Source organism: Falco naumanni, chromosome 19, assembly GCF_017639655.2.
Source record: "Falco naumanni isolate bFalNau1 chromosome 19, bFalNau1.pat, whole genome shotgun sequence".
Taxonomy (NCBI): Eukaryota; Metazoa; Chordata; class Aves; order Falconiformes; family Falconidae; genus Falco; species Falco naumanni.
This window is the reverse complement of record NC_054072.1, coordinates 1,210,601-1,221,349: the sequence shown is the minus strand read 5'-3', so window position 1 is coordinate 1,221,349 and position 10,749 is coordinate 1,210,601. Positions and strand designations below refer to the sequence as shown.

At 62.1% G+C, this 10,749-nt stretch overlaps 2 protein-coding genes across 5 annotated transcripts; both read right to left on the bottom strand.

Moving 5' to 3' along the window:
- Positions 1 to 6: 6 nt before the first annotated feature.
- Positions 7 to 2,981, bottom strand: DGUOK (deoxyguanosine kinase). Of its 4 annotated transcripts, XM_040618288.1 has the most exons (7): positions 2,910 to 2,981; positions 2,453 to 2,565; positions 2,180 to 2,361; positions 1,574 to 1,721; positions 901 to 1,016; positions 681 to 780; positions 7 to 480 (listed from the first exon to the last, which is right to left on the bottom strand). In XM_040618288.1, exons 1-7 carry the CDS (start codon positions 2,956 to 2,958, stop codon positions 418 to 420), a joined length of 771 nt encoding a protein of 256 aa, XP_040474222.1. In that variant the 5' UTR covers positions 2,959 to 2,981; the 3' UTR covers positions 7 to 417. The 4 variants fall into 4 exon arrangements, with proteins under 4 accessions (XP_040474222.1, XP_040474224.1, XP_040474225.1 ...); XM_040618290.1 differs by lacking the exon at positions 2,453 to 2,565 and having other exon boundaries at positions 2,910 to 2,978; XM_040618291.1 differs by lacking the exon at positions 2,453 to 2,565 and having other exon boundaries at positions 2,180 to 2,375; positions 2,910 to 2,959.
- A 1,637-nt stretch (positions 2,982 to 4,618) lies between these two features.
- Positions 4,619 to 8,214, bottom strand: ACTG2 (actin gamma 2, smooth muscle). Its single transcript, XM_040617943.1, has 9 exons — positions 8,168 to 8,214; positions 7,219 to 7,387; positions 6,993 to 7,121; positions 6,800 to 6,910; positions 5,960 to 6,044; positions 5,710 to 5,871; positions 5,426 to 5,617; positions 5,000 to 5,181; positions 4,619 to 4,875 (listed from the first exon to the last, which is right to left on the bottom strand). The coding sequence occupies exons 2-9, from the start codon at positions 7,342 to 7,344 to the stop codon at positions 4,732 to 4,734; spliced, it is 1,131 nt and encodes a 376-aa protein (XP_040473877.1). The 5' UTR covers positions 7,345 to 7,387; positions 8,168 to 8,214; the 3' UTR covers positions 4,619 to 4,731.
- Between the last annotated feature and the right edge of the window lie 2,535 nt (positions 8,215 to 10,749).

Here is a 10,749-nt window from a genome sequence, read left to right as displayed (position 1 = left end):
TAAAATAATAAAATAGGGGGTGGTGGTATAACTTAACCATGAGCAACAACGATTTTCCGTTGGAATTTAACCAGCTGAGGGGTTAAATCCACATTACGGAGTATTCCTGGCTCCAGCATCTATAGAGGATCCCTATAGATGGGGAGGGGGGTCGCAGCGGTGACCTGGCCCCCCAAGCCCACGGGGAGCACGCCATGCTGCCCCAAAGCTCATGATGTGCCTCTGCCTCCCATTATTTGCCTTAAAACCATCCCACATTGTCAGTGTCTTAAATACACCCCTCGCCGAGGGGGACAGTTGGGAGACCAGGATTTGTCCCTTGTCCTTATGTCGGGATTTTTGGCGGGGGGCGATGCCCCTCTCCCGCCTCCGCTGCTCGGTGTGGGTACCGGCGGGCAGGGATGCTGCTGCTGCTGCTCACAGAGGGTCGGGATGCGACGGGAAAGCTTCAGCTCGCAGCGCTGTCACGAAAGCCTCCACCTGCAGGGAGAAGTCAATTGAGTGTGGCACCGGGATGGCACCGGGATGGCCCAGCTTTAAACCAACTTGGACCAAGGGTGTGGAAATTAACTTTTTTCCCCATGGGAAGACGAAGATGAGGGGGAAGCTGGGAGGCAGCACTCTGCCCGCGCTGCCGGCAGCGGCATGCTGCCAAGCGGTGCCGCCTCGGCTGTGCCCACCTGTGCCATGAGGACGCCCTGCATGTCCGCGTCGTGCTCGAAGTCCTTGTCCACATCCAGCACCAGGACGGGTGCGTCCTTCACACCGGCAAAGTGGACCCTGAAGAAAGGAGGGAGAGAAGGGTTAAATACACACACACACACCCAAATCAGGGGGGTCACCCCAAAACCACCACTGGTCCGGGTGCCAGGAGCACGGTGGGGGTGGGTTTAGACTTACTCCGTGGTCTTATCCACCAGCCAGTGCTCGTGCTGGGCATGGAGCTGCTGCAGGTATCCCAGCTGGATGCCCCCCTCCTCGCTCCGCGCCCTCCGCCGCAGCCGCTCCAGGCACGTCTGGGAGGCAGGAGGTTAACGGGAGAGCCAGGGGTAACGGGATGTGGGAGAGGGGTAATGGGAGAGATGAGGGGTTAACGGGACGCAGGGAGAGATAGGTTGAAGGGATGCAGGGAGATTGATGGGATGCGGGGAGACAGAGGTTAATGGGAGAGACGGGAGGTTAACGGTTAACGGGATGCAGAAAGATGGGAGATTAATGGGAGAGAAGGGAGGTTAACGGGATGCAGGGAGATGGGAAGGTTAACGGGAGAGACAGCAGGTTAACCGGAGACGGGAGTTTAACGGGATGGAGGTGTCCAGCAAAGCATCGCCCGGGGAGCAGCCGGGCATCGAGCATCCCTGGAAGATGCTGCACCCCTCCCCCCGCAACATCCACTCCAGAATCCACAGCAAACTCCCGCCGGCATTCCCACAGGAACACAAGCAGGCCCCGCTCCTCAGGGGCAGTGGCTTATGGTTAAACCCAACATTCTGGCAATTCCAGGTGCTCGCCCGGCTCCAAGCGCCGGCCGCATCCCCCTCCGGCTGCGCTCGGGGGTCTCGCCCGCACCCACCTGCGGCGTTGCCCGCAGGTAGAGGAAGCCGTGGAGGGCGGCGGGGGACGTCAGGTGCCGCAGCAGGAATCTGTGCCACTCCTGGTAAATGGCCCACTCCAGCGCCTGCAGGTGCCCGGCCTCAAAGAGGTTCTTGGCGAAGACGTACCTGGCCAGGGACAGAGGTGGGACAGGGCAGCCGGCACTGCCAAGCCCCCCGGCCCCCCCCCAGGTGACTTCACGGCTGGGTTTTTCCACCTTTTTTGCACCGACCAGGTACCACAGGCATTGCAATTAAGTCAGAAATCTTGAATTTGGGGCTAAGCGACGCTGGGGGCCGGGCAGCTGCCACTGCCACCACTGAAAGGACTCCAAGCCACTGCCTGACACGGTGGGGGATGGGGCAGCCACCAGCCAAAATTATTTGGGGGATAATGAAGGTCCAAATTGTCCAACAAGCTCATTTCTGTAATTAAGCATCACTCCGGGCTTCACTGGGGGGGGGGGGGGGGGGGGGGCGGCTCTGCTTGCCCCAGGTGCCATGACACGGGTGGTGTGGATGCTCGTTATCCCATTTAATCCCTTTATCCCACATCTTTCCTATTGGAACGTGGGGGTCCCGGGTACCTGTCGCTGTAGATGGAGCGCTCAAAGACCTGCACGGGGTGGGGGGTCCCAGGGGGGTGCTCGGCTGGTGGCTCCAGCATCGCCTTCAGCCGGCTGAGGCAGGAGAAGGTCTGGAAGGTGTAGGACCAGCGGGCTGGGTCCTGGTACATCATCTGGAGGAGGTTGGTGGAGCCCACGAGCGCCTACGAAAGAAGAGCTGGGGGGGTTGCGGCTGTCCCCCCTTACCACCGCAGTGCCGGACGATGCCGCGACGCAGCTGGTACCCGCCGTTACCTCCGCCGTGCCGCCGGCTGGCACCTTGCGCCACTGTGCCACGGGCTCGGTCACCAAGTGCCACTGGGGGAAGGCGGCAGCCAGCAGCCGCAGGAACGTCGATTTCCCCACGGCTACGGGGAGCAGCGCAGGGTGAGCCCCTGTGGCCCCCCACCCCCTCACCGCAGCTTTCTGGGGTGACCCCCTATCCCATAACGCACCTTTCTGGGGTGTCCCTCCACCCCATAACGCAGTTTTCTGGCGTGCCCCCCTCGCCCCCATCACAGCTTTCTGGGGTGCCCCCCCCAGCCAGGCAGCAATACTAATTAACTACAGAAATTAAATCAGACCCCCCCTCAGCACCCAAAATCCCCACCTCCATCACCCACCAAATCCTCCTGCCCCCCCAAGCAGCTCCCCGCACCCCAAATTGTGTGTGTCCCCCGCCCCGTGTCGCTTCGCCCCGCCCCCCCGGTACCGATGTTCCCCTCCAGGGCCAGGCGCAGGGTGGCCCCGCACCGCCCCATCCCGCCAACGCTTCCGCCTTCCCGCGTCATATGCTAACGAAATGGTAATGAGCGGCGCGCGCTGCCAACGCCCCGTGACGTCAGCACGCGGGAAGCGCCGGGGAGGGGGGAGGAGCGGAAGCGGCAGCGGGAAGCACGCGCGGTGCGGGGTGGGTGGGTGGGATGTTAATTTATGCAAATGTAACCCCGCCCACCGCATGTCCTGGCAGCGCTGGCGGGGGGGGGGCGGGGGGGGTGGGGGGGCGGGGGGGGGGGGGGGGCGGGGCAGCAGCGTGGGGTGCGGGATCACCGGGGGATCAGGGGCACGGACATGGGGTCAAGGGCGTTCACATGGGGTCAAGGGCATCGACGTGACACTGCGGACACCAGCGTGGGGTCAAGGGCATCAGCATGGGGTGGGGGGCGCCAGCACGGGGCTGGGGGCACCACCGTGGGGTAACGTGGGGGGGGGGGCGCCAGCACGGGGCTGGGGGTCACCAATGTGGGGTCAAGGACATCAACGTGACACTGGGGGCACCAGCCCGGGGTCAAGGGCATTAACATGGGGTTGGGTGGGGTCAAGGGCATCAACATGGGGTTGGGAGGCACCAACACAGGGCTGGGGCCACCAACATGGGGTCAAGGGCATCGACATGACACAGGGGCACCAGCCCGGGGTCAAGGGCATTAACATGGGGTTGGGGGGCACCAGCATGGAGTCAAAGGCATCACCATCGGGTTGGGGGACACCAACACAGGGCTGGGGTCACCAACATGGGGTCAAGGGCATTGACACGGGGTTGGAGGCATCAATAGAAGGTTAGGGGGGGGACCAAGACGAGGTCAAGGGCATCAACACACGGTTAGAAGTGTGACCATGGGGTTGGGGGCACCAATGTGAGGTCAGGAGCATAGACGTGGGGTTGGGGGCATCAACACAGGGTTGAGGGCATCAATGTGACATTGGGGGCATGAACATGGGGTCAGGGGCACAAATATGAGGTCAAGGGCATCAGCATGGGGTTGGGGCCACAACATCACATTGGGGGGCACCAACATGAGGTCAACGGCATTGACACAGGGTTGGGGGCCACAACATGAGGTCAAAGGGCATCAACATGGGGTTGGAGGCCACAACATAAGGTCAAGGGCAACAACACAGGGTTGGGGGCCACAGTGTGAGGTCAAAGGGCATTGACATGGAGTTGGGGGCATCAACATGGGGTCAAGGGCAACAGCACAGGGTTGGGGGGCCACAACGTGAGGTCAAAGGGCATCGACATGGGGTTGGGGGCACCAACATCACATTGGGGGCACCAACATGAGGTTAAGGGCATTGACACAGAGTTGGGGGCCACAACATGGGGTCAAAGGGCATCGACATGGGGTTGGGGGCAACAACATAAGGTCAAGGGCAACAACACAGGGTTGGGGGCCACAACGTGAGGTCAAAGGGCATCGACATGGGGTGGGGGCCACAACATGGGGTCAAATGGCATCAACATGGGGTTGGGGGCATCAAGGCAGAATCGAGGGCATCAGCATGATGACAGGGGCACCAACATGAGGTTGGGGCTTCCCCACCCCTCCCCCCATTACCCTCATCCCCCTCCCCCTGCCCCTCCCCCCCCCCCCCCCCCCCCCCCCCAACCCCCCAGAATCTCCCAGAAAAGGGGCCGGGCCTGGAGAAAAGGCTTTAATGCGCAGTGGGTGGCAGGGAGGAGCAGCGGGGACCGAGGAGGGGCGCAGCACCCGGGCCGGGGCGGGGGGGCCGCCGTGGGGCGGGGAGGGGGCTTAGAAGCATTTTCGGTGGACGATGGAGGGTCCGGCCTCGTCGTACTCGGGTTTGCTGATCCACATCTGCTGGAAGGTGGAGAGCGACGCCAGGATGGAGCCGCCGATCCACACCGAGTACTTGCGCTCCGGCGGGGCGATGATCTGCCGAGACACCAGCCGTTAGGATGCACCCCTTGACCCACCACCCCAAATCTCCACCAGGAGAGGATTTTGGGGTGTTGGTGGCCGTGGTTCGCCCCCCAGACACCCCCACCCCAACACCTACTTTGATCTTCATGGTGCTGGGAGCCAGCGCCGTGATTTCCTTCTGCATGCGGTCAGCGATGCCGGGGTACATGGTGGTGCCACCGGACAACACGTTGTTGGCGTAGAGGTCCTTGCGAATGTCGATGTCACACTTCATGATGGAGTTGTAGGTCGTCTCATGGATGCCAGCTGATTCCATGCCTGGGGTGGAAGGGGGCTGTTAGCACCCTGACCCCCACCCATGTCTCCTCAGGGCTTCCCAAAAGAGCCAAAGAGCCATGGTGTCACCCATGGGTTGCTCCCCACGTTCGGGGTGCGAAGGGCTTGGGAGAGCCCTGAGACACCTCAGCGAGGCACCCATGGGAGCTGGTTGTCCGCTGGTGGGGTGGTGGGGATGGGGGGCAACCACCGAGGGGGCAGCCAGGGCAGTTTGGGGTGGGCTCACCGATGAAGGAAGGTTGGAAGAGGGTCTCGGGGCAGCGGAACCGCTCGTTCCCGATGGTGATGACCTGCCCGTCGGGGAGCTCGTAGCTCTTCTCCAGCGAGGAGGAGGAGGCGGCTGTGGCCATCTCGTTCTCGAAGTCGAGGGCCACGTAGCAGAGCTTCTCCTTGATATCGCGCACGATTTCCCGCTCGGCTGCGGAAGACAATGGCAAATGGGCTTAAGCTGGTGCCACGGCGGCACCACGGGGTCGCCCATCACCCCGTACCCCCCTCCTGGCCCCGTACCGGTGGTGACGAAGGAGTAGCCCCTCTCGGTGAGGATCTTCATGAGGTAGTCAGTGAGGTCGCGGCCGGCCAAGTCAAGACGCATGATGGCGTGGGGCAGAGCGTAGCCCTCGTAGATGGGCACGTTGTGGGTGACACCGTCCCCGGAGTCGAGGACGATGCCTGGGAAGCGGGAAGAAGGTGAGGGAGGGGGCTTGGTCCCTTCCCCATCACCCGTGGTCACCGGGATGCTGCGTGTCCTACTGCTCACCTGTGGTGCGACCAGAGGCGTAGAGGGAGAGGACGGCTTGGATGGCGACGTACATGGCGGGGACGTTGAAGGTTTCAAACATGATCTGGGATGGTGAAGGAGCCAGCGGGTTAGGGGGGACCACAGAGGTCCCCAGCACATCCCACCCTGACCCACGGGGGCTGTGCCTTCCCGCAGAGACAGGGTCAACAGATTGCATGGAAAAATACGCGGATCGTTGCATTGCACGGAAAAATATGCGGATTGTTGCATTGCACGGAAAAACACACAGATCGTCGCATCGCACGGAAAAACACACGGATCGTCGCATTGCACGGAAAAACACACGGATTGTTGCATTGCATGGAAAAACACGCGGATTGTTGCATTGCATGGAAAAACACGTGGATTGTTGCATTGCATGGAAAAACACACGGATTGTTGCATTGCATGGAAAAACACGCGGATTGTTGCATTGCATGGAAAAACACACGGATTGTTGCATTGCATGGAAAAACAAGTGGATCGTTGCATTGCACGGGCGCGTGGGTCAGCACATGGCGCAGAACAACACGCAGGTGGCTGCGTTGCGCTGAGGAGCACGTGGGTCAGCGCATCACATGGAAACGTGAGTCATGGCATTGCACAGAGCGTCACACACGTCAGCGCGTTGCACGGCACAGCCCGCGGGTCCACGTGAGCCGGCGAGCCCACCGCTAGGAGCTCAACCACTGCCCGCTCCTCCATCCCGCACCAGCCCCTGGTGACAGCCAGCTCCATCCAGCTAAACCCCCAACGCCCCCAGACCCCTGCGGTTTCGGAGGGTCCGTCCCCATCACCAGGGGTCCCACGGCGCCTTACCTGGGTCATCTTCTCCCGGTTGGCCTTGGGGTTGAGGGGCGCCTCGGTGAGCAGCGTGGGGTGCTCCTCGGGGGCCACGCGCAGCTCGTTGTAGAAGGAGTGGTGCCAGATCTAAGGCGGGCGATGGAGAATTGGGGTCTTACCCCAAACTGGGGCCAGCACCCACTCCCCATCCCGGCCCTGGGGGTCTCACCTTCTCCATGTCATCCCAGTTGGTGATGATGCCGTGCTCGATGGGGTACTTGAGCGTGAGGATGCCCCTCTTGCTCTGTGCCTCGTCGCCCACGTAGCTGTCTTTCTGCCCCATGCCTACCATGACACCCTAACGCCGCGAGAGGCAGCCTCATTAGCCTCATTTTGCTAATTAACGCAGGGCATAATTAACAGGGGGTGGCTGGGGGCTGCCTCTGGGTACCCACCTGGTGCCGGGGCCGCCCCACGATGGAGGGGAAGACGGCGCGGGGGGCATCGTCACCGGCAAAGCCGGCTTTGCAGAGGCCGGAGCCGTTGTCGCAGACCAGGGCGGTGGTCTCCTCCTCGCACATGGTGGGGCCGGTGGCTGGTGGTCAGGGGGACCTGGGGGAAGAGCTGGGGCAAGGGGGGAAAAGCAGCGTTAAAGGGAGGGTGAGGAGGGGGTGACGCCGTGCCACCATGTGCGGCTTTGGGTGTCGGAAGGGTTTGGAGTCCTTGGGGACGCACAGCCCCGCAAAATCCTTGGGGGGGGGGGGGTGGCTGCCAGCTGGGACCCCGGTGTGGCGGTGCTGGGAGCAGGTGATGCTCATCCCCCACAGATGCTGCTCCGTGCAATGCTGCTGCTCCATCCGTCGCCAGCCGGTGCCCGAACGGGAGCCAAAGCCTGGTGCCCGCGCTCAGCCCTGGTGCCCGCGCTCAGCTCCGGCGTTGCCAGGCCGGTGCTCCCGAGCGGGTGGGGGGAGGGCAGGCGATGGCCTCTCGTCCAGTTCGGTCTCAGCAGCTCCTTGCTGCTCTGCCCTCGCATCCTTTCCCAAAAATGGGGCAAAAAATCACCCTTCCCAGAGGGTGCCACTCTCCACCAGCAGATGCGCTCCTGAATCCAGAGGGAAGCAGGCAAAAACCTCGCAGGAGCCCAAAAAGAAAAGAAAAAATCCCCAAAATCTTGGGGATTTCTGGAAGAGCACGACCCGCTTTGGCCGCAGCCCAGCTCTCGTTGCCTCCGTGGAAGCCCCTGGCTGGGGGGATGCGCTGGGGTGGCCACTGCACCCCGTCTGCACAAACCCAGTCGGGGCCACCCCATAAATGCTGGGGCACCCTGAACCCCCCCGGGGTGGTTTTTTTTTTCTTCCCGCTGTCCTGCAAGCCAGAGGGGAGGCAGGGCTGGGCAGTACTCACCGCAGAGGCGAGAGCTCCTTTCCTCTGGGACCGAGTCCCAGGGCGCCTTTGGTATAAATACCAGGAGCCCGTGAAACCTCAGAGGCGGATCCTCTCTAAACAAAGACCCTAAATAGGCTAAGTGATGGTGTGTTAGCCATATGGCCATATAAGGTGTTTTATTTCATTAAATTGACCTTGGACCGATGGTAGGACCCAGCACGGTTAATTATTGTAAGAAAAATGTATGTGGGGATGCTTGGGAGGCAAGAGCCAATTTGGGAGTCTGTTCCTTTTATGCTCCGCTCCGATAAACAAGTGAGACACAAATCCTTATAAGCGACACTCTCGGCAAAAAGGGGGTGGAAGCAGCTCCGGTTCCCGGGGAGAGCGTGGAGAAACCCCACCCGAGCGGTGGTGGGGGTCAGGGCTCTGCTGGGGGGGACACCCCGCGGCCCGGACGGGAGTTTGACATCTCCGAGATGCTGGAAACGCACCAGGTTGGCGCATCGCTCCCTCCCAGCCTCAGCTCCCCCGTATCCCCGGCATTCGGCACCGTTGGGGTCTCTCTCCCAGGGGGGTTTCTCTCTCTGCCCCCCATGTTGGGCTTTTGGTCCCCCAAAGCCCCTCACCTCCCAGATGCTCAGCTGGAGCAGGATGCCTGAATCCCAGCCCTGCATCATGGGGGCACCCAGCTCTCACCCCCTCCCCCAGGGGGTGTTGGAGGCTGGATGAGCCCAGACCCCCCCCCCAGGCACAACAGGGGTGCTGTCCCTGCCCCTCACGCCTGATCGTGGCACGGGGGGGGCAGAGCCACCCCCAGCCCTGTGCAAAGCCAGTGGAGCCCGAGGGGCCCGTGGCCCTCGCAGGGGCCAACCAGCAGCTGCAACCCCCCAGCTGCCTTCTTAAGGGCAACGGTCCCACGTTGGGGACCCCCCACAAGGAGCTGGGCAGGGGAGATGACCCAGAGCCACCCCCCGGGGCTACAGGGGCTCAGGCTGCAGATGGGGAAACTGAGGCACAGGGTGCCCGGGCTGCCTCCTGCTTTGCTTTACCGGGTGCCAAGCCGGGCTCCGGGCAGGGGCACCACAGCACCGGTGCAGCACCAATGACCGGGGGCTGCAGGGTCCCACCACCACCGGAATGGACTCGCGTCCTGGTGTCCCCCCATGGCCCCGGAGGGATGGAGCAGACCCTGGGCTGTCACCCCACAGGGCAGGACAGCGACCTGGTGCCTCCCCAGCCTGCTAGCAGCTCCACCAACATCCCCCCTGGGTGGCTCTGTCCCATTTGTCCCCTTTTTTCTGGGAAAACCCGGATTTGTCCCCTGGCTGTGCACTTGCCGGTGTGCCCACCGCACAGCCCTGGGGACCAGCCGCTGCCTTCCCATCCCAACCCTGTTCCCTTGGTCCGATGCCAAACATGAGGTCACCGAGGCAAAAGGTTGCCATATATGACATGATGCAAAAAAAAAAAAAAAAAAAAAAAAAAAATTAACCCCAAACCCAGCGGAGAGTTGAGGGGGGAAAAAAATAAATATATCTGAGGTTGAATGTGCCGGGAGAGTCCTGGGGGGAGGGAGCGGAGCTGGTGGCAGGACCCCATCCCACCCTGAGGTAGTGGGGACCGTGCCAAAGCCACCCAGAGCAACCCACGGGGCATCCCCCTGCGACCTCACTGCGGCACCAGCTCAGGGGGCTCCTCCATCCTCGGCCCAGCCCAAGGCACCGGGTACCCAACGCGGCCCTCGGCACCTTGGCACGGCCAGTTGGAGCTGGGCCGGCGCGGCAGCAGCCGTGCAGCCTAAAAAGGCAACGTTTGGCCACCACAGCCAATCCAGCCGGCGGCCGTGCCGGGGCTGGGCGCTGGGGAGGGTGCCCGGCGGCCCTGGGATGCTCGAGGAACGCCAAGCATCCCCGAGGCTGGCGCTGGGATGAAGGCAGGATGAGGAGGGGGCCAAGTCCCGGTTTGCCGGGGGATTTCAGAATTCCCGGCCCTCCGCGCCTCCCTACAAGGGTAACGGTCGCGCTTTAAACCTCTTGGGCTGCCGCAGAGGATGGACAAACCGGCAGCGAGAGCCGGGGCAGGGATTTGGGTCAGGTCCCAAGTCCGAGGCAGAGATAAGCATCACCCCCTGCCTGCAGGAAACCCCCGAACACACAACCCCTGTCACTGCAGAAAATAAAAACTATTTCTGTTGGGGTTTAGCGCCTACCAAATTCAACCTCCCCATGCTGAGCAACTTTAAGATGTAACAGCCACATCTGGGGCAGCTGGAGAGAGGGGAGGGTGAGCGGGACGCAGGCGGCAGTGCCAGGCTATCAGCATTCATCCTGCCACACAAAAGTGATGACTCAGTGACTTTAAGTGAAAAAATGCGATTAAAAAGCCGCCAGCTCAGAGAGTGCGAGGCAGCAGCTGGCCGCTGACGTGAGAAACGCAGCCCTCGCAGCCGGCTGCGCTGTGAGTATTTCAAAAATTCTCCACGAGGGTTTTATCGGTCACTGGGACAAACCTACACACGAAGTTGTGATTTGCCACCAGCTCCTCGCCCTGGCTGGCGCTCTCTGCTCGGTGCTGGGGTCAGCTCAGCCCTGAGACCT

Excerpts from the sequence above, each read along its gene's own strand:
- DGUOK (XM_040618288.1), bottom strand. The coding sequence starts at position 2,958 with ATGGGGCGGTGCGGGGCCACCCTGCGCCTGGCCCTGGAGGGGAACATC. Across the intron at positions 2,566-2,909 it reads GGCCCTGGAGGGGAACATCG|CCGTGGGGAAATCGACGTTC; the intron begins GTACCGGGGGGG and ends TGCTCCCCGTAG. Across the intron at positions 781-900 it reads CTGGTGGATAAGACCACGGA|GGTCCACTTTGCCGGTGTGA; the intron begins GTAAGTCTAAAC and ends TCCTTTCTTCAG.
- ACTG2 (XM_040617943.1), bottom strand. The coding sequence starts at position 7,344 with ATGTGCGAGGAGGAGACCACCGCCCTGGTCTGCGACAACGGCTCCGGC. Across the intron at positions 6,045-6,799 it reads ACCGGGAGAAGATGACCCAG|ATCATGTTTGAAACCTTCAA; the intron begins GTAAGGCGCCGT and ends TCACCATCCCAG. Across the intron at positions 5,182-5,425 it reads CTTCCAACCTTCCTTCATCG|GCATGGAATCAGCTGGCATC; the intron begins GTGAGCCCACCC and ends CTTCCACCCCAG.